We start from the raw sequence: 26,674 nt of genomic DNA, 5'->3' as shown, positions 1-26,674 counted from the left end.
CCCAACCAAACTCAAACCTCACCTAAAAAACTCACCAAGAAACCTTCCAAAAAGGTCAGGAGGGAAATCTGCCTCCAAATTTTCTTACAGCACAAAGAGAGCCTATGGTTGGCATGCTGCTGAGCTGGCTGGGCCTCCCTTGGGAGTAAATATCACAGCTGGATAAACGCTTGTGAGAACCATTTATCCCCCAAACTGCTTGATGTCTCACCAAGATGGGGTCTGTAGAGGACAAAGGAGAAGGTTAGAAGGGTCTTCACAGCTCGAGGAGCTCATGGTGTCCAGCATAGCACTCACCCCTCTGCTACGAGAAAGACCAGGCTAAGATTTACTACAAGTGCAGAGCAAGCAGGCAGAAGAAACAAGGCTGTCCTCTGCTCCCTGGGCTTGAGTAACATAACACACGTGCCCAAGCAGAATAAATAATGGACCAGAAGCATCTCTACGTGTGCATCTATGTGTGAGTATGAGCTGTACACATACACACATCTCTCTCAAATCTTCCAACTTAGCTTCTCTGTTTTGCTCCTCCACACGGCGCCTTGAACTTGGTGTGGGCACAGGGTGCCAGGACCATGGGCTGCTGACCCCTGGTGGGAGACACAGCCGGGGACTCTGAGCTCAGCCTGCTGAGCCCTTCACCGGCCCCCTCATCACCTCCCCAACACATCCCTACATTGCCTCAACTGCTTTCCTATCACTGTACCACCTTTGTTTTCTTCTCTGCTGTCTTCTGACTTTCTGCTACCCTCTGGGAGCTCTCTTCTCTCCTTTACAGCACGTCCATAGCAGCTAGCCTGCCCTCCCATGCCCCCAAAAAATCAAGCTACAACGAGCAGGGCAGTATTCAAGTGAGGGCTTCTTGGCTGCCTTCAGCCCTGGCACAGCTTGTGCAGATCTATATGCCCTCGCCCTGCTGCAGGGGTTGCTTTTGGTCATGAACAGGAGTGCTACAGAACAGCAGAACTGAAGTGCCCTGACAGAAATGCACAGCATGATGGGTGTGTGCACGTATACCCACACACACGTACATACAGAGTATATAAATATATACAGATGAGATACCATATATATATCCAGAGAGATGTGCGTATTCAACAGAGTAATGTTAGACAGTGGTACAATACAATTTATTGCCTCTCAAGAAATGGCACGTAAGCAGGGTTGAGGGGCAGGGCAGCCTGGAGTGCAAGGGGCCCTTTTCCCTGGGGAGGGGGTTTAAAATAAACAGCATCATCCCAGGATGGAGCAGATTGCACCCATGCAGGTCACAGCTAGTGTGCAATGCACCTTCATCAGGAGTGGGAGGGCTGGGTGGGACACAGAGCCGTGCCAGCCTGGCCGCAAGCCAGGCAAGGAATGGCTGCAGGGAATTTTCTGTGGAAAGCTTGGTATCGTACCACAGCAAATTCTTCAACCCCTTTGAAGCTCAGAGGAGCAAATGCAGGTGAAGCGGAGCCGTGGCCTCCATTTCAGAGCTGCATCCAAGAAGAAAGCATGGAACGTTCAACATGGAAGGGAGAGATGGCTGCTGACTCCCTGGGACCATGGAGAACAAGAAAATGTGGTCCCTTTCATTGACTTTAATTAAATAAAATCCAAAGAAAAATGAAATCAGAAAGAGGTTAAAATACTGGATCCTCTTTTTTTTTTTCCATCTCTGGGCTAAACTACATTAGAACTTTAGGTCTTTGCAAAGAGGAGAGAAAAATAACCACAGAATAAGAGATTTCAGGGGTCAAGGTGGTGACTTGAAAACACTGCAATAAAGTTTGCAAAGTAGTCCACACAAAAGAGTTTCCCCAGTGTTAAAATACAAACATAAAAGATGTAAGAGAACATCTTTGCTGAGGTACTGGAGTAGTTTCCACAATTTACAGATTACAGCATTTTTAAAACCAAAGTTAGGGCACAACTGCAAACAGTACAGGATGGAGTAATTGGTTTTACTTTTAAAAATAAAAGAGTTTGCAAACTGATTCAGAGAGTGTTTGCGTCTCTCTAGCGTATGGCTGCTCATGCATCTCAGAAATATACTCAAGATACATTAAAATTCTCAGCACCAAGGGCCTCCTCACATACCTCCAAGGCACAGTCTGACCCTGAGTCCCTCTCTACATCATGGGGTGCCTTCTCTCCAGATCAAGCTTGTTTGGGACAGCCTTCCTTCCCCCAGGTACACACAGGGACACACACATTTAGACCAGTTGATCTGAATCAGTTTTTGCAAACTATTTTAATTAAAATATTAACTTGTTGGAATAGTCCAGGTCTGCACATGATATACATGTAAAAATGGTTACTACACAATTCTTTTTGAATACAAAAAAGCCAATATGGTATAGCCATCGTTTGGATTCAGCATTCAGTCATGCTTGACATTACACAAGGATGGGTTGAGAGAATCCTGTTGAAATAGCTCAATTTAAGCCAGAGACTTGGACCAAATTCAAACCATAACAGAAGCAAAAGAATAAACCCACTGATCTTGCAGGTATAGCCTGTCCCCGCTGTCGCTGCTGCTGTTTTGTCACAGAGGAGCTGAAAGTCACAAGGCTGTGTTAGCACCATGCTCTGGGCACACCCTCCACACTCACATGGAAAATCCCAATCCAATTTTGGCCTTTCGTTTCATTTTGGTCTTTTCTTTCCAACACCAGGGAAATCCAGGTACCTTTCCTAAATCAGTTTTGCTGCATTTCAACAACACTGACTGCAACGCCAAAGAATGACCCCAAAACATTCAATATCACATTAAAAAAAACATAGCAGAGGAAAGGACAGGACAATCCACAGTCACTACTTGCCCCAGGGGGCAACCAGAGTCACCTCGGTGGGACCAGCACCTCACCCCAGGCTTCTGTTAGTACTACAAAGCTCCTCAGTAGGGGCTGCTCAAACACGTTTTGGCAGAGTTTCCACCTTTGATTAGTGATATGCTACAACAAGAGGCTAGAAATCCCAGCTGGAATCACTGACAGAAAGTCAGGGATTGGGAGTGGAGGTTAATTTAGCTAACGAAAGAACGTCGCCCTGTTGACAGTGCTGAACAGCAGCGAGACATCATTTACTATATAAATATGTCACATGAACAAACACATTCGGAAAACCTTGCTTTTGAGCCCTATCAACATATTAAAGGCAAATCCTAGAGTTAGCAGCTAGTGTATTCTTCAAGATGATTAGTGTGCAAGGAAAAACATTTACAAAGAACCCTGGCTGGTCAGTCCCTAAGATGGAAATCTTTGCCTCAAGCCAAACTTCATCCACCTGCTCTTCCCTCATTCCCTTGGCACTGACTGACCTGGACCACCCTGGCACTGGCACAAGGCATCTGCAGTTCCCAGCACTAAGGGATGTCACGATGCCACAAAGTCATTTGGTTAACGAGACTCCCTGACCCCTTTATCACCATAAGGATTTCACAACCTCCTTTGCTTCCTTTCAGTAGTACAGCAGCTCCAAAGAGCCTCTGGAAGTAGTGCCTTCTCACACGGTGTGATACACTGCCAAAATATCACAGCATCTCAAGGGACTGTAAAAGTTGTGAAGTTATTGCAGCAACGAAAATAACAAAAAGGAGCCTCACATGCAGCAAAGATCTACCGTGGTGATGTGGGTTAGTCATCAGCTGGGAAAGAGTCATTGGCTCAGCTCCTCCTGGTACACTGTGGCAACTAAACATTTAAACAGTTGGCTACACTCTACATGTAAACAGGAAACTGCAACAAGCCAAAAAGGTAATAAATTGGTGGATGTAGTGTAATAATGAGAAACCTGATCAATGGCATTTTGTGACTATGGCATCCTTCAAAATACCTCTGGCATTTGAGACTGATTGGCTGAAAAGTCTAAACATTTCTGAATGGAGCAGAAAGGACTATGCTGGGCTCCAAGAATTATTCTGATGCTTAGCTACAATGAGATGTCACAGTATTAGCTGTACAAGTGCATTCCTGACGCTCCTCCGCCCAGCCTCGTCTGAGCTACCAGCAGCACAGTCAGGGAGTGCCAAAGAAGGGATACAATTTTGAACATTTCTAGCCTGCTCTCCCCAAACAGGTTTCCAAAGCACTTCTCGGGAAGCTCACCAGTGCCTTCTGAGAGAACTTCTTACACAATATGGAGCGGACACTTGGGCAGAAGGGCCCTGCTGAGCCCTGGTGTGTCTCTTGGCCTCTCTTTTCACCCTTCTTCCTCACCTACAAGTCTTTGAAAACGCCTCTTGGCAGAGGCAATACCCTAGAAATGCATCCAATTTAATGACAAATAAAAATGGAACAGAAGATCCAGCTGTTCCTCCTGTGGATGTTGGTTTAAAGGCAGCTTGCCTGATTTTTACAGGGTGGCAGATCAAAATTTATGGACATGGGAGGAGGTCTCTATTCTCCCTCAGACTTCCTACAGGATGGCACAACCAGGGCAGTCTGAGGCCCTTTTGTCCTGTCAGTGTGATGACCACCAGTCAACTCTTCTGACTAATTGCATATATTTCTCAGATGCCCTCCCAAGACCCCTCCAAAAAGTAAAAAAAAACAACCAAAAACTGACAAAAAACAAACAAACAAAACAAAACAAACCACCACACCCCCCTCCCCCCAAACCCTGCAGCCAAATACTATGACATCCCAGTTAGTAAACACAAAACGTAATGCTTTACAAAATGAATACAATATTCCATGTGCACCCAGCTTCCACACGTCAGCACCACACTGAGGAGGCTGCTGGGCTGGTGTCTGTAGGCAGTTTCTGGCAGACAGCTCCAGTGGAATTGCCACCCTCAGTTATTGTTTAAGTTATGTATAAGACATGTGTGAACCATTGGATATTTGTGAAGTAACACTTGTGCTCCTGCTCATGCCCTGTTCCGTCCGTCCCCCAGAAGCTGTCCGCCTCAGAGCCTGGGGGCTGTTGCGGACCCCTATAGCACTACTTCGAGGTACCCCCTGCATGGGCCCCGAGGGGTGACCCCATGGCTGGGGTCCACCTTGCATTGGATGGCCCCAAGCTTGCGGTGGGCCACCCATGGGATGACCCCAGTGAGGTCCTGCACCCCCAGTAGGATTGTGGGACCAGCCAGAAGCTCCCGGGTAGCTGTGGCTGAACGCCTCGGGGGAGAGATTAGAAAGAACCATGTTACTAAAACCCAGCCTCATGCTCTCTGAGTCAAAGGCTTCAATCTCGCGAGCTTGACGCTCCAGGAGGCTTCGTATCCGCTCGGTGCGCTCGTTCTGCAGCGCCAGCATCTCCTCCTCAATCTGGGAAGGGAAAAAAAGAGAAGAGTGTGTAGCAGCAGGACTCCTTCCCAGGCACGACCTCAGGTCTCTGAAGGACTTGTAACAGCAAGCCAACGAGGAGCCTCCTCCCCATGTTTCCACATGAGACTGGATCTAGATCAGATGTCCACTGACACACAATCTGTTCTGAAGGCAAAAGGTAAGTCCCACAGACCAGCACAGGCCAAAATGCGGTGCATACCAGTTGGAGGGTCTTGGTCCCTATTCCCTGCCAAATACCAAAGTTTTATGGACATGAATCCAAAGTTTGCAGTGGCATGAACAGCTTGACGTAGATGCAGCAAAGTCTACAGCTTTCATAAAAGCCTACAGGGAAAGCACCTTCAGATAAAGCCAAGCACAGTCAGATACCTGCCAACACAGCTTAATGTGACCTTCACTGTTTGTAGCTGAATCTGATGATGACAACTGCTATTTTCTCCAGGATTCAACACACAAGCCCACATTCTGTTTCCTCTCCAGTGTTCAGGGGCCAGATTTTCTTAGCTCATGTTTATCACCTCTTATCTCCCCCTTTCCTAAACTGGTTTCTCATGTTTCATTATCCTGGTATTTTCTCCAGCGTGTGCAGATGAAGGAAGCAGGCAGTGGTATTTGAATTGTGTGGCAGGTTATTAGCTAGGTGATATACAAGCTGGCAACTCCAATTTCTTCCCAGTAACACCGTTCCAAATTGGTTTCCAGCAGCACTTTGGTAGGGGCACTGGGATCAACTCTCTGAGTAAGGAAAACATGGGGCTACAGCCTCCTGACAAGCATCAGACAGAGAGGAAAGCCTTTCTTATTTAAATCTTTGCAGCCAGGTGGAGAACCAGAGAATCATTTCATTATCTCCTTGGCAGCACTGAAAAAGCTGCTTTTGGCCTCAGTGAAAAAGACCAAATGCACAAAAAGCAGCAGCCAAGACTTTTACCATAACTCACTGGCATCTCCCCTGCTGTCAGCAGCAATGTGGCCAAGAGGTGTTATCTGCATCTGTGCTGAAGGTACTGGGCAGAGCATTGTACTTGTAAGCACACTCTTGCCTTAGTCAGGGAATATGCAAAGTGATTTCATCTGGAATTTAGGAAACAATCTGCTCCAGTGTGAGTCATCTCCTGAGCCATTTGGGGCTGTCAGAAACCGCCTTACCCACCTGCCTGCTTCTTAGTGCTGGGTGACACTCACTCTCCCTGTACAGCAGCTTTGCTCACTCCTGCTAAACCATGCACTGGGCAGCTGGCTTAGAAAAGGCAGAAGAGGAAGAAGGGGCCTTCTCTAACTTCAGCTCTTTAAAACATTACTTTTTTCCTAGCCCTGCTATATAAGCAGAATCCTCCTTTTTCAGTGTCTTCACCATGTCCAGCTGTTCACAAGCTTTCTGTCTTTGTGATAGTGCAACCAACACACAAGGTTTGGTGCAGCTGGACTTCAAAGAAGGGCATAACTAAACACCCTGCATCGAACTGACACCACTTAGAAATGACCTCAGCATTCAGGACTCTGAAGCGTCTTGAAGCATGTGGGAAGGAAATGTGTGAATCTGAAGTCTTTTAAAAGCACTCATGGGACATGCTCATTACTAGTGCAGCACAAACAACACAGTACCAGGGTGTAGACTCAGTCAGTGACACTCAAAGGCTGCGTGTGCTTGGATGGGGCTGGAGTCTCCCTCCTCAGCCCAAGTCAGACACATTTGCTCTGGTGAGTTACCATGGTGATGGTCACCATCAAAAACCAAGAGCACTGAGCTGAGCAGGAAGCAATCCTGTGAACACACTAGCTTCTGGAATCTGGCTTATTACTGAGCACCAGGGGCTGACTTTGCCACAGGCTATGTATATATTTGAGCATATAAATTCAGACACTAATCCTGCACACCCCCTACCCCTTCTCTGGCTGCCAGCCTCAGGCAGCATGTGCAAGCAAATACCAGGTGGCATCGCTGAGCGACGCACAATCACAATTCTCACAAAACCAGATCCACACTCCTTCCCCCAAAGAACACCCTGACAAAAGCAGGACCCATCTACCTTTGCACCCATGCGTTTTGCCTTGAGCTGCTGCTGAGGGACTGCAGCCTCATCACTGGTCTGTGACTGAGTTGCAACACGCCAGAGCTGCACGTATTACTAAATGAAGGCTCCCAGCCATGGGAACTGAAGGAACATCCCACCTTTGCTGGGCTAATGTAGCAGCCACACAGGGACACACAGGGCACACAAACACACAGAGAAAAAATATGCTAGGTCCTAATTTTATCTATCTTTCTTTTTTTCCTATGGCACAGCATTACTAAGCTTCCTATCACCATTGCTGATGCCAAATGCTTCGCAGGGGCTTTCTGTGCAAAGAGACTTCCATCCTGGTCCACATCGGAAGACTGACAGAACATCATTCTTGGTTGATGTGTGCTTCCATAGGCCACTGGCCTCACTTCAACTGTTGCCATAACACTCCCTCCAGTGCAAGGTGTGCTGCTCCCACAGACAAGGAGCCAAGACCAGCAGTGATTGTGACATTCTTCTTCCCAGAGCCAGATCGTGCCACCAGAGGGCAATGCCCACCCGATGTAAAGACACCAAAAGGCAGGGCTGTGAGGGGAGTTGTCCTATGTCTGGACGGGAGCAAAACAGCTAGAGATGGGGTCTAAAGACAGCTATTACATCAGTGCCTCATGGGAACTCAGTTTTCACAAATCCAGTTACTTCCAGAGATTCAGGTCTACTTGCAGGACTGAGCTGCCTGCTCGGAGGTGCTTCCTTGGCTGACCATGAGGTGGAGCAGTTTTATTCCCTCTACCAGCCCAGCATCCATCTGTTCGCCTCCGGGAGAAACGAAGTGTGAAGAACCTCTAGGCCACAGAGTAATTGCCCTAATTTAATAATCGCCGATCAGCAAAGTTGGGAAGTGTTGTGTGAAGTGCCATGGCTGGCACCCACAAGGCAAATCAAAAGGGAAAAAAATTTGCAGGAAGAAGGCCGTGTATTTCCTTTCACTGGCTGGAGCATTACCCTTCCCCTGGCTTGTGAAGGCCACTCACACACATTTCTCTACACACCACGTGTCTGGCACTGCATTCTTCAAAACAGAGCACCTTAATTGACATAGCCAATTGTAAGTTGAAATCTAGGGAGCAGCAGGTCACTCATGCTTGTGGGTCTAGCTCCTTGAGTTTGCTCAGAGAGATGCTGCAGACATCAGCATTCCGTAACAAAAGTAATTTCATAGGGAAACTGCAGCTTGGTGTCCACAGACTGACAAATGGAGCAGAGCTGCAGTAAAATATTACCCTAAAACACAGGGTCTCAAATATATTTTACCCTCCCTTCCTAAAGGTACCTACTGCTGATACCATGCTAACTTCAAAAAATCCCCTAGCTTTAGGTTGTTATTGTCTGTCCTCTAATGAGCCAGGGAAGCTAATCTGCAGCTCAGAGACAAAAAGAACAGTTCACTTTCCCTTCTGCCCAGAGAGGCACGGCTCCCTCTGGCACACTCCAAGCAGCTCTATCCCAGCCAGAAGCTGCTCACACAGGACGGCTGAGCTGGCAGAAAGTTTAGCCTATGTGTCACTGAGCTATTATCCCACAGAGGCAAATACCCAAATGATCTGTGTTACTATATACCACAAGTTAAAAGCAATTTCTCTCCCTACTGATAAGCACAGTGCAACTTAAGATCTGAAACACAGAGTGTGCTAATGCCACTCCTGTGTGCCCATTTTACCTTCTGCTCAAGGAGGGCCCGACGGAGGGACACCCTCTGTTCAAGATCACGCAGCTCCCGATCATGCTGGGCCTCTGCCTGCATCTTGATTTTACTCTGATATGCATTCAGCAGCTCCAATTCTTGCTGCAGCTGCATCTTCAAAACCTGGCACTCTGCTTCCTGCGCTTCATCCAAACGCAGCTGGGAAAGACAGACAATAGAGACGTTTCACTATGGGGTAACCACTCATGACACTCCGGGGGAGGACGGCAGGGAGGGGGAGAGAATGGGATGGGATTTTGTTTTCTTAGCAATACAATTGGTCTCTATTGTACTTTGCTTCACTGAACAGAGGATCTATAGTGACAAAGACTGGTGACAGTGAGCCCACAGCACTGATGCCAGTGATGCTGATGAGCAGTGGCGCCTCGGGAACCACCAACCACACTGCAGAGACCAGGCTGCTGGAGGTGCTAACAGCCACAGCCCTCCTCTGGCTGGAGGCAAAGAGAAGATCTCTTGCTCTGTCCAACTGCATTAACCCATCACCTGTATGCAGGAGACTTAAGTCCATATTCCTGTCAATGCAGGACTTCAGGCGAAAGAATATAATGACAGACGCTTAAGGCAACATGGTTCTGGACTTTAAACCTTCCCATACAGAAATTAAGCCAGCTACCCTGCCTCATGGTGTCTAATTTGTACAGAGTGATGTCAGCAGGATGCAATATGGAAGAAGTGCAAAGAAAACTGCACATTTAGTTGCAGCAAGGACTCAAAGCATTGCTCATAGGGTCATCCCTCAGAGAAGGAATCTTTTAAAGGAGTCACAGAACTTCCATAACACCTTTAACATTATTTCAGATTTACAGTCAAAACTCTGAACTTCTCCATGACTCAATGAGCATCTTCCACCAGTGGGACATGCTTTGATTGGTATAATTGACAAACCAAAGCCTAAATGACTTAAGACAGCAAGCTGCATACTACTTAAGGATGCTCTGACAGGGACATTGATGTTGTCAGACTTCATGCAAAAGCAGTTCTCTGGCCACATTTGCATCTCTGCAAGGGCAGCTCCAACCTGCCTGAAGGGAGCAATACCTCCTTCCTCTGCATTTGAATGCTGCTGCTTAAATACAGAGGAATGACTGTGCTGGGCATGGCAAGGAAGCAGATAGCCTGATGTCAGGATACAGACTGGTTAAAATGCAAACATCCCCTATTTGGCTGAGGAACCCTGGGTCCCTTGGAGGCGACTCACAGCTTGTGTAGAGAGCATTTCATTAATGCTGTGATCATACTGCTCAGCCAGGATAGCCAGCTTCCGGGTCTGCTCCTCCTTGAGCCGTTTGAGGACAGCTTTATGTTCACTCTTTGGCGTGGTCTCCAGCAGATGGTTTCTCAGTGCTTTGTACTGTCTGGTTTGGATCTTGCATGTATCCTGAAACTGCTTCTTTATCTGTAGTTCTTTAGACTGGAAAGATGGAGGGGACACAAACAAAGAAAAAAAAATATGCATGTTTCAAATGGGAGAAATATCCATTCAAATGGATATTTAGGATTACATTAAGGATATGAGTTCAAGAATCCACAAATGTATATTAACATCTACAGTGCAAGGAGGGAAGCAAAATACACAGGAGGCAATGACTATTTGCTGCAGCTGCTTTGACACTGCTACTGTGCGAAACAATTACAATACAGACACTTTTATAACAAAGCTCCAGCCTAAATACAGCTGTCTCTGCACAAAGAGCCCCACATTTCTCACTGGACTGGATCCAGTGCTGGGTGTTGCTTTTCAAGAAAAGTTCTTGAGGGACAGGACTAATATTTGTTAGCACCAAAAGCCATACGCACACATGACACTGCCTGTATGGCACACACATACGAACAGAACTTAACGTTATGGAAAGAAGCAGATACGGTGCAATGGGAAGGGACAGGGAAAAAGAGCAACACTTTTTCCACTGAGGGTTTGATGAAGAGAAGGTGTACTCTAACCCTTGATACAAAGAGCCTGGTTTTCATAAAAAAGCTTGAAAAATGGCTGGGAAGGATTAGATGCTTGAAGACATACACCACAAGCAACATCAGCGTTGTGCCAGTCTAGCAAATGCAACAATTCCCCAGCCCTCGTGGATGCTCACTGGAGATGGAGTTTTCCCTTTGCACTCAGTAACAACTTCCTATAGTTTGGAGACCTAACTTTCTGATTACACACAGGGCTGGGAGACTTCAATCCCGGAAAAGTTATCTGGATCTGGTTTTGCTGTATAACCTTGAGGAAATTAATTGTTTTTTTTCTTTCACCTGCTTTACCTGCCTCCAGAGCAGCTTGTGAGAGCTGACATTTATTAAGTGTTTTAAGACCCTGAGTAGGCAGGTGCTCTGGAGTTCCCTGGATCCTTCTAAAGGAAGGCTGGCAGGGATACTTCTAATTAAGCAAAACCCTGAGCTCATGAACAGATAAGAACACTAAGGAATAAAAAAACCCCTAAACCCCCCTAGCAGGGCAGTCAGTAGGCACTGTGGTCAAATCCCAAAGCACTGGGGGCAGGAACAGAGCATAAGAACAGCTTCCTGTCCCTTGAGTAAGTTGGAAGAGCTCTGGGATCTGAACCAGCAAGGCAGATACAGTGCATGTGTCCTGTCAGCTCCTGCACTGCCTGCTCCTGGCACCAGCTCAGGGCTCAGCAGGGCAGGTGATAAGAGCAGCACTTGTAGCTACCTAGAAAGGTGCAATGAGACCAGATGATGGATCCAACCCCATCCAGACACCAGCATGCTTTGCTGAGTAAACCAATTCCACTTCCCTAACCTAATGCAGAAAACAGGACAAAGATGGGTTTCATTCAAACCAAAACATGTATCACAGAGAGGAATACATTACTTTTATCCTTTCTAAATTCACAGGAAGTTATTTCCCTCCAGGAAACCTTTAAGGTTGTTTCTCCCTGCCCTTAAGGGAAGTGCCAGCAGGTTACACATTCCTGTCAGGTCACAGCAAAACACTAGCAATTTATTTTGTCCTCCCTTTCTGTGAAGTCTTGCTTGGACACCAGACTGTTTACAGGCTTCCAATCCAAAGGCTTTAACAACAGGAAACAGAAGGGAGGGGTAAGATTTCCAGTCAGATTTCTGACAAGATCATTTTGACCTAGTATTGTGAAATAGCAGCAAGAGGGTATTTGCATCACAATTAACACACTCGAAATAATAACAGAGCAGTTTGCAGTGAAGGGTGAATTCTAGTTATCAGTCCTTATGGTGCTGTAACAGCAGCAGACACTGACCGTTAAAAAATCTGCTTTCAGGACAAAGGACCTGACTAAATAACAAAAGGGAAAGCCTGAAACAACTGCCCTTGTGGGAAAGCCTTACTGGAGAGAGAAACAGAACAAATAGCCAAATTATCTATTCAACTAAGGAAACTTGCCTGCATTAGTCAGAAGCGAGGGAAGGAGTTAACACTGGGGAACAGCCTCGATAAATAGGGGATTGTGCTGCAAACGGCAGGACTGTCCAGCAGGCTGCATTATTAGCACTGAGTGTACGCAAAGGTGCTGGATTGACAGCTCAAGCCTCAAATCCTTCACTAATCGCAGAACAGCCACATACAGCAACGTGCAGGCTTCCCAGGCTCCCTGCAAAGCCCTCCAGCCCTGTCCCCACTGGGAAAGGGAAGCGGTTGGAGAGCCCACAGAGGTCAGAGGGCAGCTGAGCCTCTGCAGCCCAGAGACCACCAATCCTGCTGTCCCAACTGCCAGTTGGGAAGGGAAGGGACGTGCTGCCCACCCGTGTTTGCACCACATCACCTTGGGGAGGCAGAGCCCATTCATGCTAATCTCAGAAGGATCAACCTAATACAGCTGCTTCAGTTTTATTCAGCTCAGAGTGCAGCACAGCTTCCCTGTGAAGTCATCAGCTATTTATACACTATATCCTTGGAGATTCTCGACAGCGATCAGATGGTCCCTTGTTCTCACAAGCTGGGTTTTCACTATTTAATATTATTCTAATATTGACAAAACAGGTATTTGCTTATTATTTTTGGCTGAAGTTCTATTTCAAGTTGTTTTTTTCTCTGTAAGAAGATAACTTGCAGGTGGTGAAAACTAAGTCAGATGGGAAATATTATGAAGAGGAAAGTCCTAGAACAACAAAGAAACCCCATGCTCAGTATGCCATCCACTCATTTTGTTACTGGCACAGCTGAACACTGGGGTGGAGAGAAGAAGTCTGCCTCCTCAAAGGAAACGTACCAGGCAGCTTTGTGAAAGGCCCTATACTCCCTTCTCAGACACTTCAGAATAAACCACTGGACTCCTTTGGATGAAGTGAAGGCTCACAATGAAAACACTAAGAGCCTCAATTACAGAGGCCCTGTAGTTCTGGTCAGCCACTGCAGTTCCAAGGGCAGCACAAGAAGCCCATGGGAGCACAAGACAGTACAGGTCAGTGCTGGGAGCTTCCTGAGGACACTGCAGTTGGCTGGTCTCTCTCTTCCCCCCATACCTGCTAGCATATCAGCCTTAATATAAAAACAATAACAAGGTGTGCTAGCCAAGACCAATAACACAGTTCATTTTGATGCAGACAGGAACATAAAGCTTTTCTTGCTTTTGCTTTTTGGAATGACACTGCTTCCTTACAGAAAAATAGGTTTCGCTTTTTTCTACTATAGGGAGGGAGAAGAGGATCAGAAAACAATGCAGAAGGAATGGGGGGGGGGGGAAGGCACTGCAAAGATTAAATGCATTGTAAACTGCCACAAAAAGGAAGGCAATAATTGCTGAGAACAACAGCTTTTCAATCAAACTGAGGGTACCACAGTGCTGCTGTGGTCTGCACTGCACACCGGGCCACCACTGCTAGGGCTCATACACACGGTGCTTGCAGGGTGCACTGGCACCCTGGCAGCTCCACAACTTGATAAACATGACACCTCTTACAAAAGGTATCCACTACAGAGCAAGACACCTCTGCCAATCAACGAGCTCCACGCTACCTCAGACCTGCACACACCATGAAGGAGAACCGAGCTGCCATGTACCACTTTGCCACCACCACCACCAGCAGCAGCTTGTACCCAGAACTCCTACACCCCTCAATACCTTCAGGCTCTTGGGCTGCTGCCGGACCTCCATGACGTGCTTCCGCCTCAGCTCCCGCTCCCGGCGCTTGTTGTACTCCAGCTGGTTGGTGAGCTCGGTCTGGTGCTGGAGCCGGATCAGCTCACAGCGCATCTTCTGGATGGTGCTGAGATGGCGGAACTCCAGCTCCTGCATGGACTCGTGCTGACGCAGCAGCATGGCGTGCTCCAGGTCCTTCTGGGTCTGCCTCTTGTTTAACTCCTAACAGGAGGACAGAGGCAACTGTGACATTTTTTTTTCTTTCTTTTTTTTTTTTTTTTACTTACTTGGATTTCTGTTCACAACGATAGCACTTTGTTCACAAGGGCATTTCTCTCTTCCCAAGGCATTTGAGGACAGAACACAGAATTTCTACATCTTATCAGAAGCAGACAGCACCGCCACCGCTAATTTTTCCTTCCTCATTTCACTTTTCTTCTTCCTGTTCTAGACGCTCAACCGGATCCAGAGTAAGCGTTTTCTGGAAAGGCCTGTGACTGTTGTGTCTGTTGACTTTTTGGACCTAGCAATTCTCCCACAACAGGGCACTAATTTGAACACTCGATTCCACATGATCCCCTGAAGGCCACAGGGTTTATCAGGTGGTGTTGCAAAACATATCAAACCATTATTTTACCAAAAAACTTTAGACGTGGTACTTAACAGCTCAGTGAGGCTGGAACTGGATTGCAGGAGGTCCTGTGAGACACATTTCACACAGGTGGTTCCAGGTCTCATCTCTGCCTGTTCTCTTACCTCCCGAACCAGGTCCTGCTCCAGATTGTGGCGGCCAAGGAGCATCCGCCTCTTAAAGCGGCGACACTCCAGCTCCAAGTACTGCCTCTGACGCCTCAGTAAGTTGGCTTCTTCCTCTGCTTGGAAATGCTGGATGTTCTCCTTCTGCTTGGAGAGCCACTCCTGCTTCTCCTTCTTTGGAGTGCTCTGGTTTTCATTCAGCTCCTGATAACAGCAAGGTAATTTATTGTGGAATAGTCACATTAAGCTCCCTGGCCCTGAACAACTGGACGGACCTGCCCAATAAACTATGTTTCAAAGGTGGTCTACCTTGCCTTTCTCACCACCCCAGCCTCTGCAAAATGCTTCATATCTCATATCTAAGGGAACACCAGGAGACACTTCATAGTGGGGCAAATTCAACTACAACTGTTTTTTGCTTTGGTCACATTGGCTGGCTAAATTGCTGTTTCATGTCCACAGCGTCCAGACACGTGCATTAGCTCAAAATGTAAAACTGATGGTTTGCCACTGAAAACAGACACTTGGAGGTCCTGCCATACCGCCTGACAAATGTTTTTACAGGCTCCCAAAGGACTAAGAGTAGAAGGAAAGCCTTGTCATCCTGTTGTTCAAACAAAACTCCAGCCACATGAAGCACATGAGAAAAATTTTGTGTGTCTTACTTAATAAAAACACACATTTTAAGTAACTCATCAAGGCAGAGCCACTCACTGAGCTGCCATAACTCACAAAAACAAGATAAAGAAATTCACAGGTGAAACCCAAGGCCACAGTTTCCACATATGCATTATATACAATACAGAGCTTGAAGCATCTTTGGCAAAAGACTCTGCTTGCTTGAACTGCACGCTGAGATATCCACACAGTAACCAGACCTGTCCCATTTCAACTTAAAGATGAGACAGAAATCCTCCGTATTTCACCAGTATTTTTTTGGTGCTCTGTGATTTACTGCCCACTTAGAAAAATATTCTATGTTGTTATAAAGAGCCCACACCACTATAGTTTTTTGCTAGATCTTTCTTGGCTCTGCTGCTCTTTTGCCCTTTATTTTTTTATTCTCTCCTGGGAATGTCTATGTTTGGGAATATTCCCCTTTGGAGCAAGTTCCAAAATTGCGTCACACAAGTTGTTGGTTGAGCACTAAATGGTTCTTTCAAAAAAATTATTTATAGTTCTTATGGTTTCAGCCACTCCACAAAAAGAATCAGGAAGTTTGATTCTACAGGTTTTCTGTACTTCACAAAGGTCATGATTTTCACTACAATACAGTGATTTTTAATGTATTACACAGCCTTCTCCATTAAAATAAAGTGTTTTATACATATTTTCCTTAAAAAAAAGTATCTACAGGTCACCTTTACTGTTGTTTTGTTTTCTTGTTGCTGCTACACAAATATCACTTAAGTGATAAGAAATTTCACTAACTGCTGCAGCGTATGGTCAATATCTGCAGCAAAAAGGTATGAGAAAAATGTTCATGACTTTTCTTAAACACCCTTTTTTCATTCCTTAGTTTGCCAAATTTGCATGTTGCTGGCTAAAACGTAATCATAAACAATGGAGAAGTTTGTACTTTCACAAGATAAACATACATGTGCCAACGTATAAGTAAAGCCTCTCACTCTAAGGTCAAAGATATGAAACAAATACAGGACTCTGCTCATGAAATGCAGAACTTGCTGCAACCAGTGAAGTTCCCTCTCCCTGTCCTGTGCTCTGTGCTGCAGCCACACTTCTCATTACAGATGAGTTACCTCTTTCAGCTGCTCTTTACGGAGTTTATATTCTCTCTTCTGGGACTCCAGGAAACTGTTCAATTCTTTTTTCTGTTGGGCCTGAATATGCTGTTGAAACTTCTTTTCTTCATTGGCCATCACTTTAGCCTACAGCAAATCCAGCAGCAAATCAGTCTGAGTCCCAGGGGATTACAGCTCATGTTCCATTTTGGCTCCAAGACCCCGAACTCCCAGTACAGTCACCACATACTCACCAGGACTCTGAATAAGTGCAAGTCTCAGGAGCTTGCCCTCACTCTCTTCTCATTCCAACCCCCCTCAACACACCAGTCCTTCTCCAGTGCCTCATTTCCTCAGCCCTATTGTTCACTTAGTCCTGCCTAATGAAGTCAACACCTCATGATGAACTACATCCTTAGCCCTCCACCGAGAGATCCAAGAAGAACAAAGAATCAATACCCACTGCTGTAGGCGGCATCGCTTCATTATCAATTATTTAAAAGCATTAAAACCCCCATATTCATGAAGAACTGGACAGTGAACACTTAAGGGTGGCTGGCACCTCTCTGCAGGCTCATCTGCCTCCATAACACCTGATGGCAGACAGTTACAGACAGCAGATACATGGGAAAAGAAAGGAAAAACTTCACAGTATTATTCTGGGGTCAGAGTACTAACACTTAGTATAAGGCACCGTGATGAAGGACAAACCTTTCCTCTAGTTATGTAAACCCCTCAGTATAAGGACGTGATGTATTAGCCTTTCTCTAATTAGCAATTTGTTTGGCTCCTGAAAGCAGGCATGTGTAACAGACTACAATGTTATCTCTTAGTCAGTGAGGGGAAGGGGACAATTCAGTATACACACACAGACTGGTCTCCTACCTCTTTTTCCATGGCTGCTTGGTGCTTTTTAATTAGCTTTTCCATTTCTGCTGCAAAATTGTTACGCTGTGTTTCAAGATCTTTGTCCAACCTGAGGCGATGCTCGTCCATCTCTGCCTTCAGCTTGTTCTCCAAGGCCATCAGCTGCTTCTGGTGTTGCCTTCTCATGCGTTTATAGCCCGACATTTGCTCTCGGAGCTCGGAGTCCTGTTCATGTTCCTGCATTTGCCTTGTCACCTAGGAAGGTAACCACATCGGGCCTCACTCAGTGCTCCATCTGCTTTTCAGCAGAACCACAAAAGAAAACTCTTCAGCAAAGAAAGATGATTTTTTCTTCAAGAAAAGCCCACATCCTAATGGCAGCAGAGCAGATTAAGAACTGAATTCTGCTGCAGAAGATAAGCCCACCTGGGCTCCAGAAGAAAAACTGTACAATTGTCATAAAGCTGGTACAAAATGCCTTTTCAGCCCACTGTAATAAGTGTGCAGATATACATACACACACAAATATGTATAATATGCATAAGAAAATAAAAGCCATCTTATTATTATAAACAGGTTCCTGCATTCTCTGAGGCATATTGGTTTTGAAAATATCCAATACACACAAATTACACTTGCCCAGGTGTTGCATTTGAGCTTTTATTAACTTCCATTAAACCATTTCAGCGATAATATCTCAGCCAACCAGGACAGCTCATGTCCTGATGAAATCCTAACAGCTCTAAGTAGTTTCCCAGCCCTGTGTTCCAAGGTGTCCCTCCCTACACAACCCCATCCAAGTATCAACCTGGACCTACCAGCGATGCTGTGCGTATGGTAGCAAAGTGCTCTCGGTTGCGATAATGAGACTTGTGGCGCGATACTTGGGGAGGAGACTGGGGCTCTGATGCCCTTGTTCGAGGATCTGACTCCTCTCTGTAGTTTTCTTCCTCCTTATCAGTAAATATTAACGTGAGAGAATAAAGAGAAACTGTTACTGAAGATTATTTTTTGTTTTCTTGTTCAAAAGACTTTTCAAAGGAAGCAAAACCCCTTCACATTCAGCAGCTCTGAGAGATCCTCCTTGGAAACAGGAGGATGAAGGGATGGATATACTGTAACAAGAGCTCTCATCTAGGATCCTTGCTTTTGGAGACTTCATTGCACATTATTACTAGGAGGAAAATTACTAATTAAAGCTGAAAATGAGAAAAATAAATGGAAAACTGAAAACTGAGTTAAACAGTTTACTTCAACAAAACATGAAAACTATAAAGTAGATTATATCAATTCTGAAAGAAAAAAAAAAATCTTTGTAACCTTGAAAGAGGAAGATTTTCATTACACCCACTACAGAAATACCTCAAAGCAAACTTCAAAATCTGTCATGGTGTATTCCACATTCTTATTTTGTCATTCATCACACAACAATTAGTAGTTAGATATGATATACTAATTAACTCCCCGAGGACATACCTGCATCTTTGTTGCATATCTGGGCAAAGAACAAAACATTCTAACCACACCTACCATTAGCTGGGGAAATGTTACTGGTTTGAGAAAAGGTGTGATAACCCCTCCACAGCCAGAGAGACACTCCCCAGTTCATCCTCCATGGAGCAGGGGAGGTGCCTTCACAGCCTGCCATGACCCGAGTGCTGCCATTTCTTTTTCTGTTCATCTTTGCTCTTTAACCAAACATTCAAATCAAGTGCTGGGAAGCTGAGTGCTTCGGGAACACATTTCAATCATGACTGAGGGTCTTATATTTAAGAATTCACTAACTAGAAGGTAAAAAGGGCCACAACTCAGATCCTTTTGGCCTGTGAAGCAGGGCTCTGCAAATTAAGGGCATCCACTAAATAAACCTATTCACAAGCTGCCATTCTGACTCCGCACAGTAAAACAAATCCATTTTGAAACAATGCAATTAGGAAAGTAATTTTTAGTGAACCAACAGAAATAAACCATCTTTACAGCAACCTTCCAAAGCTTCCAGTGCACATTAATATACTGGGACACACAATTAGGAACTGCAGATATGATTCAGGACAGGACTTTCTGTTATCACGCCAACCAAATCCTCCCCCATTTTACACCTTCAAAGTCACCCAGCAAAAACTCAATCTTACCGGCTTTAAATGAATGACAGAGCTGTTTGACATCACGGTGTGGTCCCCCTCCATCATATCCAGCTCACTCTTATCATCCGAGGCATCTGGAAGACTGTTAACACTACTGCTTTGGCTACTGGCACTGATAGACATACTAGGAATGGATTGATTACTTCCAACACTATTCACTGTTCCTGTCCTGCCGACACCATGATCTTGCTCCTAGGAGAAAGGAATTATTAAGAAAATTCAAATCCATCACAGCTTTATCTATGGACATTACCAAATGAAACATTCATTCCATCCTTTCTAAAGGCATCTACCTGCCACATCATGGCAGTTCCTGCCCTCCAGGCATTGCCATGAAACATCTCCCTTGTGGGATACTGGGGAGAGAAAGAATCAACCTTGTCAAGATGAACTGGCTGATGTCAGATTCTTTTCCACAGCAAGCCTCTTAACAAGCTGAACTCTATCATGTATCAGCAGCAGCATGTCACCAGAAACTGTTCTGACACCAGCATCTTCTAAGTGCTCAGCTGGGACCCTGCATATCACACAGCTCCTTTCTGCATGTGAGAGAGCTGCAACCCAGCACCTCAACCTCTGCACAGTGACTGCAGCACACAACCCCAAAAAGACAAATTAATTTCCTTGATGCCTTTCTTTTCTGTTGTTAAACCAAGTACAAATCTCCATGTTTTAGAACAACATTCTCCAGACAAAATGAGAAGACTCTCAAGGGCTTTGTACATATGGTCAAAACAGAGGTTAACTGAAGTTGCTGAAAGAGCCTTCATGAAGCCTTAGGAGCAGGCAAATAAAGCTCGGATTTACAGCACTGGAAGCTAACTGTTGAAGCATGAACACATGGCACAGCTTCTTGCCAGCACTAGGCATCTACCCTGTGTGTCCTTGTTTGTGCCTTGAGGTAGCTTTATTCCAAGCACAGAGAGGAAGACAGAGTTTACAGCCGGGTGTGCAAACAGCCTCCGTTGGTTTCAGCAATATCTAAGTTGTGGTTATTTAAATGACAGCATCATCAGTGATGAAATTCAAAGTTTTTCTCACCTCCTCCTCCTCCTGTGTTTCGACTGCAGGGCCATTATGTGCCTCCTGGAAGAGGAGCTTCTTCATTTTACGATACTGCAGGTTGTCCAGTTCTCTCACTGCATCCTTTGTTCTCTGAATCAAGTCTATTAACACTGTTTCTGGCCGCTCCCGAAGAACAAACATGTGCTGTAGGACACACAAATAGGTGAGTGACCCCTTATGCCTCCAGCACACATGCTTTTAGGATAACATTATGAGCCCTCTTCTCTGCACAGAAGGAGAATACCTTCACAGCTTACATTAGCACTATTTTTAGACTTCATGATCCAGATGGATTTTAGAATGATTGCTTTCTGATGGGAGACAGCCACCAAAAAGTAAAGATGTAAAAAAAACCCAAAAAACACCAAGCAAAAAATGGTACTTCACATATCATGAAAACAGGCTTAGTTTAAACAGACTTCTTGGGACACAGGGGTATCTAGAGACATTATCTATTAGTGGTTTAGAGGAGAAAGAGCAACAACCAACCTATAAATGCTAAAGGTGCCTGACTGGTTAAGCATTTCTAACCAAAATTAACTCATCAGCTAACACTTACTCTAAAACTCTTTTCCTTGTTTAGAAAAGCTTGAGAATCAAATATTCAGCATAGAGCTGAGCCATAAAACAGGCTGTGAACCTTCAAGCCTGTGCCTGGAACAGTGAGCCACGTTATGCTCTTTATTTGGAAACACTCACTGCATCTCACTGCAAAGGTGGCTGCATTTTGCCAATAGGTAAAGCAAGTCCTGCCTATGTCTGCCAGAAGCAGCTTCTGCAGCCTCCAGAGGAAATGTGCTGTGCAAGCATGAGTCATTATTAAGACCACCACTAGTTTCATTTTATTCCTTAGGAGAGCTGCATTGCCATTCCAAACATGTCACATTCCCTACCTGTCCCTGGGAAGTGACATGCAGCTGCTTCAGACTCTAGATATGGAAGGAAGAACATTCACAAAGGTTTCATTTCCATTAGTGTTCTCTTTAATTGCAGGCCCTTGCTCAAAATAAAAGCAATCTGCAGAAGGCTGAAATGGCAGGAGGACACACCCACACCAAAACCTTTACTGGATAATTGCATTGACTTTCTTAATACACTGTTTTTAAGGAGGCAAAAGTCCTCAGAAACATTTCAGTTAAAAAAAAAAAAAAAAAAAAAAAAGCAGCAAAAAAGTGATGATAAAACCTTCATACATAGCTTCCATTCTCCACTAATGCAAAATTTTGGAAAATCACTATTCAGCACAAACATGTCCAGGATAAAAATCCCCAAAAAGTACTGTCATGAGCACTGTCAAGGGAATGACAAGTTAACAAAATTCTGCATGCCATCCACATAGGAAATCCACCAAAGTCACACTTAGAATAAAGCAGCTCTAGCACCTGACTTCTCTGCAAACTGACTTCACTCAGGCACATGTCAGCTTTTTGCAATAATCTACCACAATGGCTTTGTTTCCAGACTAGAGCAGGGAAAACCAAATATGCACAGCACACCAGAGCACAAATGAAGAAACAAAAAATAAATAAAAGGCAAAGAAACAAAGCAGGAGGAAACCTGGAGACAGTCCAGGCTTATTCATGTCAAGGAAAAGTATGGGGAAAATAACCTGCTTTCCTCTGCCTCCTTTTCCCCAGGGATACTGTAAGTATTTCAGGCCTACGTGTAAAGCACACAGGTGACAGGAGAGGATAAAAAGCCTTCAGGGGTATATATAGCAAAGAATAAAGGGGGAGTATCCAAAGGTATTTGTTAAGTAATGCATGGCAGCTCTGTCAGGATTAATCATCGTCACCAGGAGGACAGAGTGAGCTTAAGAAACTGAAACTCTTGACAAGTTGATGGTCACCCAGTGTCACTTGCTGGGTGTCCTTTTTTGATGAGAACAAGGCTGGCTCAGAGGGTCACCTGGGGAACTGTCTGGGACACTGCAAGGGACAGTAAAGCTAGGACCACCAGCTCAGAGGTTTTGGGGTTAATGGGCAGAGAAAGAATTGTCAACTGTAAACTAGTATGGTAGGTGCAACAGAAGAGTGCAAAACAAAAAGGACCAGCGAGCCAACCTTCAGAAGCTCCTCTGATGTAGGCCTGTCTTGAGGAATTTTCTGGAGGCAAGAATCTACGAAGTTTCGAAAATAATCAGACCTGTGGCAAGGAAAGTGAAAAAAACACCAACTTCTGAGTTAACTGCCCAGTTTCATTTTCAAAGCTCATTAAAGAATCAAGAGATTCACATTTGGGCACTGGCAGGGAGGACCACACAGGTCCAGGACTTCATCCTACAACCCTGGTCAAGCCAAAGCCCACTGCTGCTAGTAGTTAGATCCCTTTAACCTCAGGTTCCAGATGAAGTGTTTCAGCCTAAGAATGCAAAAATATGGGACAATTCAAGAGGAAGGAAAGTTCTACATCAAGACAGATACCCACATATCTCACTGTGAGCGTCAACCCTGTCAAATTCTGTGTTGCACAAACTCTTCAGGGTCTGACCAGAGCCCCTGCCCTATTCCACCTCTGTGTGCAGGTGTTTCACCTGCAAAATGTATTCATGCACAATTCCTGAAATGCCTCTGGCCCCTCTGACACAACTTCTACACTCTTGTGCAATCTGTCACTAGGAAGACTTGATGTCATGTTTTTTTTAGTAACATCTCTCCTTCTGCAAGCTAAAATTCTGTATTTTGCCCTTTCTTTCCTGTTTTCAGAAGGGCTGGATTATACTTGAAAACAGCAGCACAGTAGTTATAGAAGTTTTCTTTCTTTCTTTTCCCACTGTTCCCCCCTCCCATCATATAATGGGGAACTTTGCCACTGCAGTTTTTCAGTAAACTAAATTATTGCACTTGGGGGTCAGGAAAACACACAAAATGAGTTGAATGTTTAGTCAAGTGCCAGGGTGTGAAAATCTCAAAAGTAGAAAGAAAATACTACCAATAAGGTACAACATATTACGTTAGAGGCCTAGGACTATGAATCACAAAAATATAACTAGAAGTTTTCAACTTTTGAGATCAGTTTATTGTGTGTAGTGATTCAAAAGACAGTTGTTGAGGCTGGGAGGCACAGAATGTTACTACTGTGCTCTATTCTTCTAAAGTTGACCCAACACATGCCATGCACAAGCAGTGTCTTCATCTTGCACAGCAATCCTTCCACAAAACAGTATTTAGGAATTGACAGTGTGGTTTGGGATTTAAGAAAACACTAAAAGCCACATTTTTGGCTAGCCTGGGAGCTTCAGAAGTTTACTAACCCATGAACTGAATTGCTGTTCACAGGATCTTATATTCTTTCAGCAGCACGTCCTCTTTCTGCTTCATTCTAGAGTCTCAAATGCAGCTTTCCTAACCGGTCAGTTTTTGGATGTAAAATGTAGAGCGAACCTAGCGAGAACCTTCCAGCTCACATCCTCCCAAGTAGGAACCCAGCCATTTCAGGAACTCGGCATGACAAAGCACTCCATTTACAGCCATTCCCTACAACATTCCTCCCTCAGTAATACTCACCATTCATTAGACTGTAGTGTAGGGGATTCATTCTGCGCTATGTGATATAAGGCACTCATTGCGTTCATATTAAACAAAGGAGGCTTCCTTTCCGCTACACACAAAAGAAAACAGGTTTTATATATTGAGACAGTCTCATGGTTTTGCTCTGTTTTGGTTTTTGGTTTGTTTTTTTGTTGTTTTTTTTTAATTGACATCCCTTTAAAAAGAAAAACCACACCAGCAGAATCACTACTGCCTGAACACGGAACCCCAGCCCTACCCTGCAATCAGACAGATATGTTGGCGTTTGTCCTGTACCACTGCAGAAGATGAAAGCACTTTGAAGATCAAATGCCTTGTCCTCTCAAGCTTTCCAATTACGTGGTTTATCATAGTTCAGTTCTCTGACTCATTTTAATGTACTAAAATAGGAGTACTCTGTGTTTAGCCACTAAGCATTCTTTGTTTCATACACTCTTTTTTTTTTCCTAAGCTACAGTTGCTAAAAAGTTAACAAACATTTAATTCCAGCAGTGATGAAGAAAAAGCTGGTTACAAGAACCATCAAATCACACTTAACTGACTAAGCACATGGGCAGGAAGTCAGTAACAGGCCAACTCTTGATACTATTTTGAGAGTTGCATTCTCTTTGGCTCTTCTCTTTCAAGCTTGTGCTACTCTTATAGACTGACACAGCATGAAAGCTTAATGAGGAAGGAGATGATCTCACTGTAATAACAAAACTGAAGCTTCATCAGAATGTTTATGGGGTAAAGCTATAAAGTTCAGCCTTGCCATAAACATTCCAGAGAAGCTGGTCAGGCCACGAGGACGTTCCTACACTAGTGAAAACGCTCCAGAAAACCTTCCTTCCTGGAAAAAACAACCAACATCAAAAAACCCCTCAAAATTAAACAAACAAGGAAAAAATACTGCTAGTTTTCTTATTCTGCTTTTTGAGTTGAATCATAGCAGTAAGCTATGTATCTGAGACTATTGCTATGAGAGGATGGACTAAGCCCTACAAATTCATTTGAATTGGTAAATTGAAGAGTTAAGCCTTTCCTCACACGTAGCACTTTACCTTCTCTAGTCTGTCAGATAACCAGTTGCTTCAATCGAGGAGCAGACTGATTATCCATTAAACTATTTTAACTGATGATTCTCCCTTTTTTTCCTCATAACTCACCCAAATATAATAAAAATCCTCAGGAAACGCTAAAACCGAGCCTCAATGAGGGCCATTTCTATGACCAAGGAATAGTTTGAGAAGACTCCTAGATGTCTCATTTTTTTCTGCCTTCTTCCCATGCTTATTCAGGGCAAATGAGAGAACCACACCAACCCAGCCTACAACACTCCACCGTCCTGACCTAGTCTCACCTCCCACCACACTGGAAGGTGCAGACGAAGCCTAACGCTTCACACTGCAAAGAGGCAACGTGCAGGAAGGCACCCGGGGGTGTGGTGGCCATGAGCTCACCACATTCCTGGAGCCCTGCAGACAGCCAAGTCTCCTTACTCCACTCAGAGCAGGGCTCTGTCATGACAGTCACACCCCTTCAACTTGCTTTATGTTGGCAACCACCAGCACCAAAATAATAATAATAAAAAAATATAAATAAATAATAACAATAATAATAAATCTCTGCTCTGTAGAAACAATCTATTTCATGTCCTGGAAGAAACTGGAGTTGACAGCTTGGAATGCCAGGCAGCATTTCTAGCTGCACTGTGCAGTTTACATGGATTATTGTGTTCCTGAGAGCTCTCACTGCCTGGCTGGGCTGCTCCTCCACCGAGGTGGGTTTGGAGTTGGAGCGATGAGATCTGACAAGGATGGCAGGACAGCCTCAGGTGCAACGAGCAGCACTGAACCAGCCCAAGAACAACTTACAGCTTAAGAGCTGGATCCTGACTACAATCTGAGGAGACTTATGCTTCCATGAGGGTATTTTTGTTTCATGAAAATACTACACGTTAAATTTAAACAGAATTCCATACTAACATAGTCCTTTTAAATAAATGTTCTGCTTTAAGGAGTCTGTTCCAATGGCAATGCCATAATTTCCTTTTGGTTTTGGCTTATAGGTTACCACTTCAAAACTGGATAATACCCTTTTTTTAAAGACTTTTCCAGCCAAATCTATTCACAAATGACAACATACACTGAATACAGCTTTGAAGCTGTCCACTTACCCCAAATACCATTTCTGCAGAACTCATTAATGTATCTTACATTATCATGTAAACAATATAAATTTATTCCATTAAATCTACTTTTCATGCTGGCACTTTTAATGGTTCATCTCTAGAGCTGTTCAGTAAACAGACTGTTCTTCAGAAGTTAACTGCCTCTCCCACAGCACGTGAACACCTTCAGTGATTCAGCCTGGCTATTTTCTTCGTATAACTCTTTGAGTAGTGAAAACACTATTTCAATAAACATAAATGAGAGAGTTGGTCTTCAATTCTAGAGAGCCCAT

General features: G+C 44.6%; 1 protein-coding gene across 2 annotated transcripts in view; it reads right to left on the bottom strand.

Annotated features, from left to right (window-relative positions):
* Positions 1-2,211: 2,211 nt before the first annotated feature.
* Positions 2,212-26,674, bottom strand: part of TAOK1 (TAO kinase 1) — a 64,527-nt gene continuing 40,064 nt past the window's right edge. For both annotated transcript variants that reach the window (XM_051635546.1, XM_051635547.1), the window contains exons 9-20: positions 24,206-24,299; positions 22,763-22,844; positions 20,676-20,843; positions 19,623-19,826; positions 18,309-18,443; positions 17,509-17,745; positions 16,642-16,770; positions 14,882-15,085; positions 14,108-14,347; positions 10,252-10,464; positions 9,006-9,188; positions 2,212-5,258 (exon numbers count right to left, since the gene is read on the bottom strand). In XM_051635546.1, coding sequence (XP_051491506.1) covers positions 4,797-5,258; positions 9,006-9,188; positions 10,252-10,464; positions 14,108-14,347; positions 14,882-15,085; positions 16,642-16,770; positions 17,509-17,745; positions 18,309-18,443; positions 19,623-19,826; positions 20,676-20,843; positions 22,763-22,844; positions 24,206-24,299 — 2,351 coding nt within the window. In that variant the 3' untranslated portion in view covers positions 2,212-4,796. The remainder of the gene's footprint in view (positions 5,259-9,005; positions 9,189-10,251; positions 10,465-14,107; positions 14,348-14,881; positions 15,086-16,641; positions 16,771-17,508; positions 17,746-18,308; positions 18,444-19,622; positions 19,827-20,675; positions 20,844-22,762; positions 22,845-24,205; positions 24,300-26,674) is intronic.

This window comes from Apus apus, chromosome 18, assembly GCF_020740795.1.
Source record: "Apus apus isolate bApuApu2 chromosome 18, bApuApu2.pri.cur, whole genome shotgun sequence".
NCBI classification, from domain to species: Eukaryota; Metazoa; Chordata; class Aves; order Apodiformes; family Apodidae; genus Apus; species Apus apus.
This window is presented reverse-complemented; position numbering and strand designations above follow the sequence as displayed.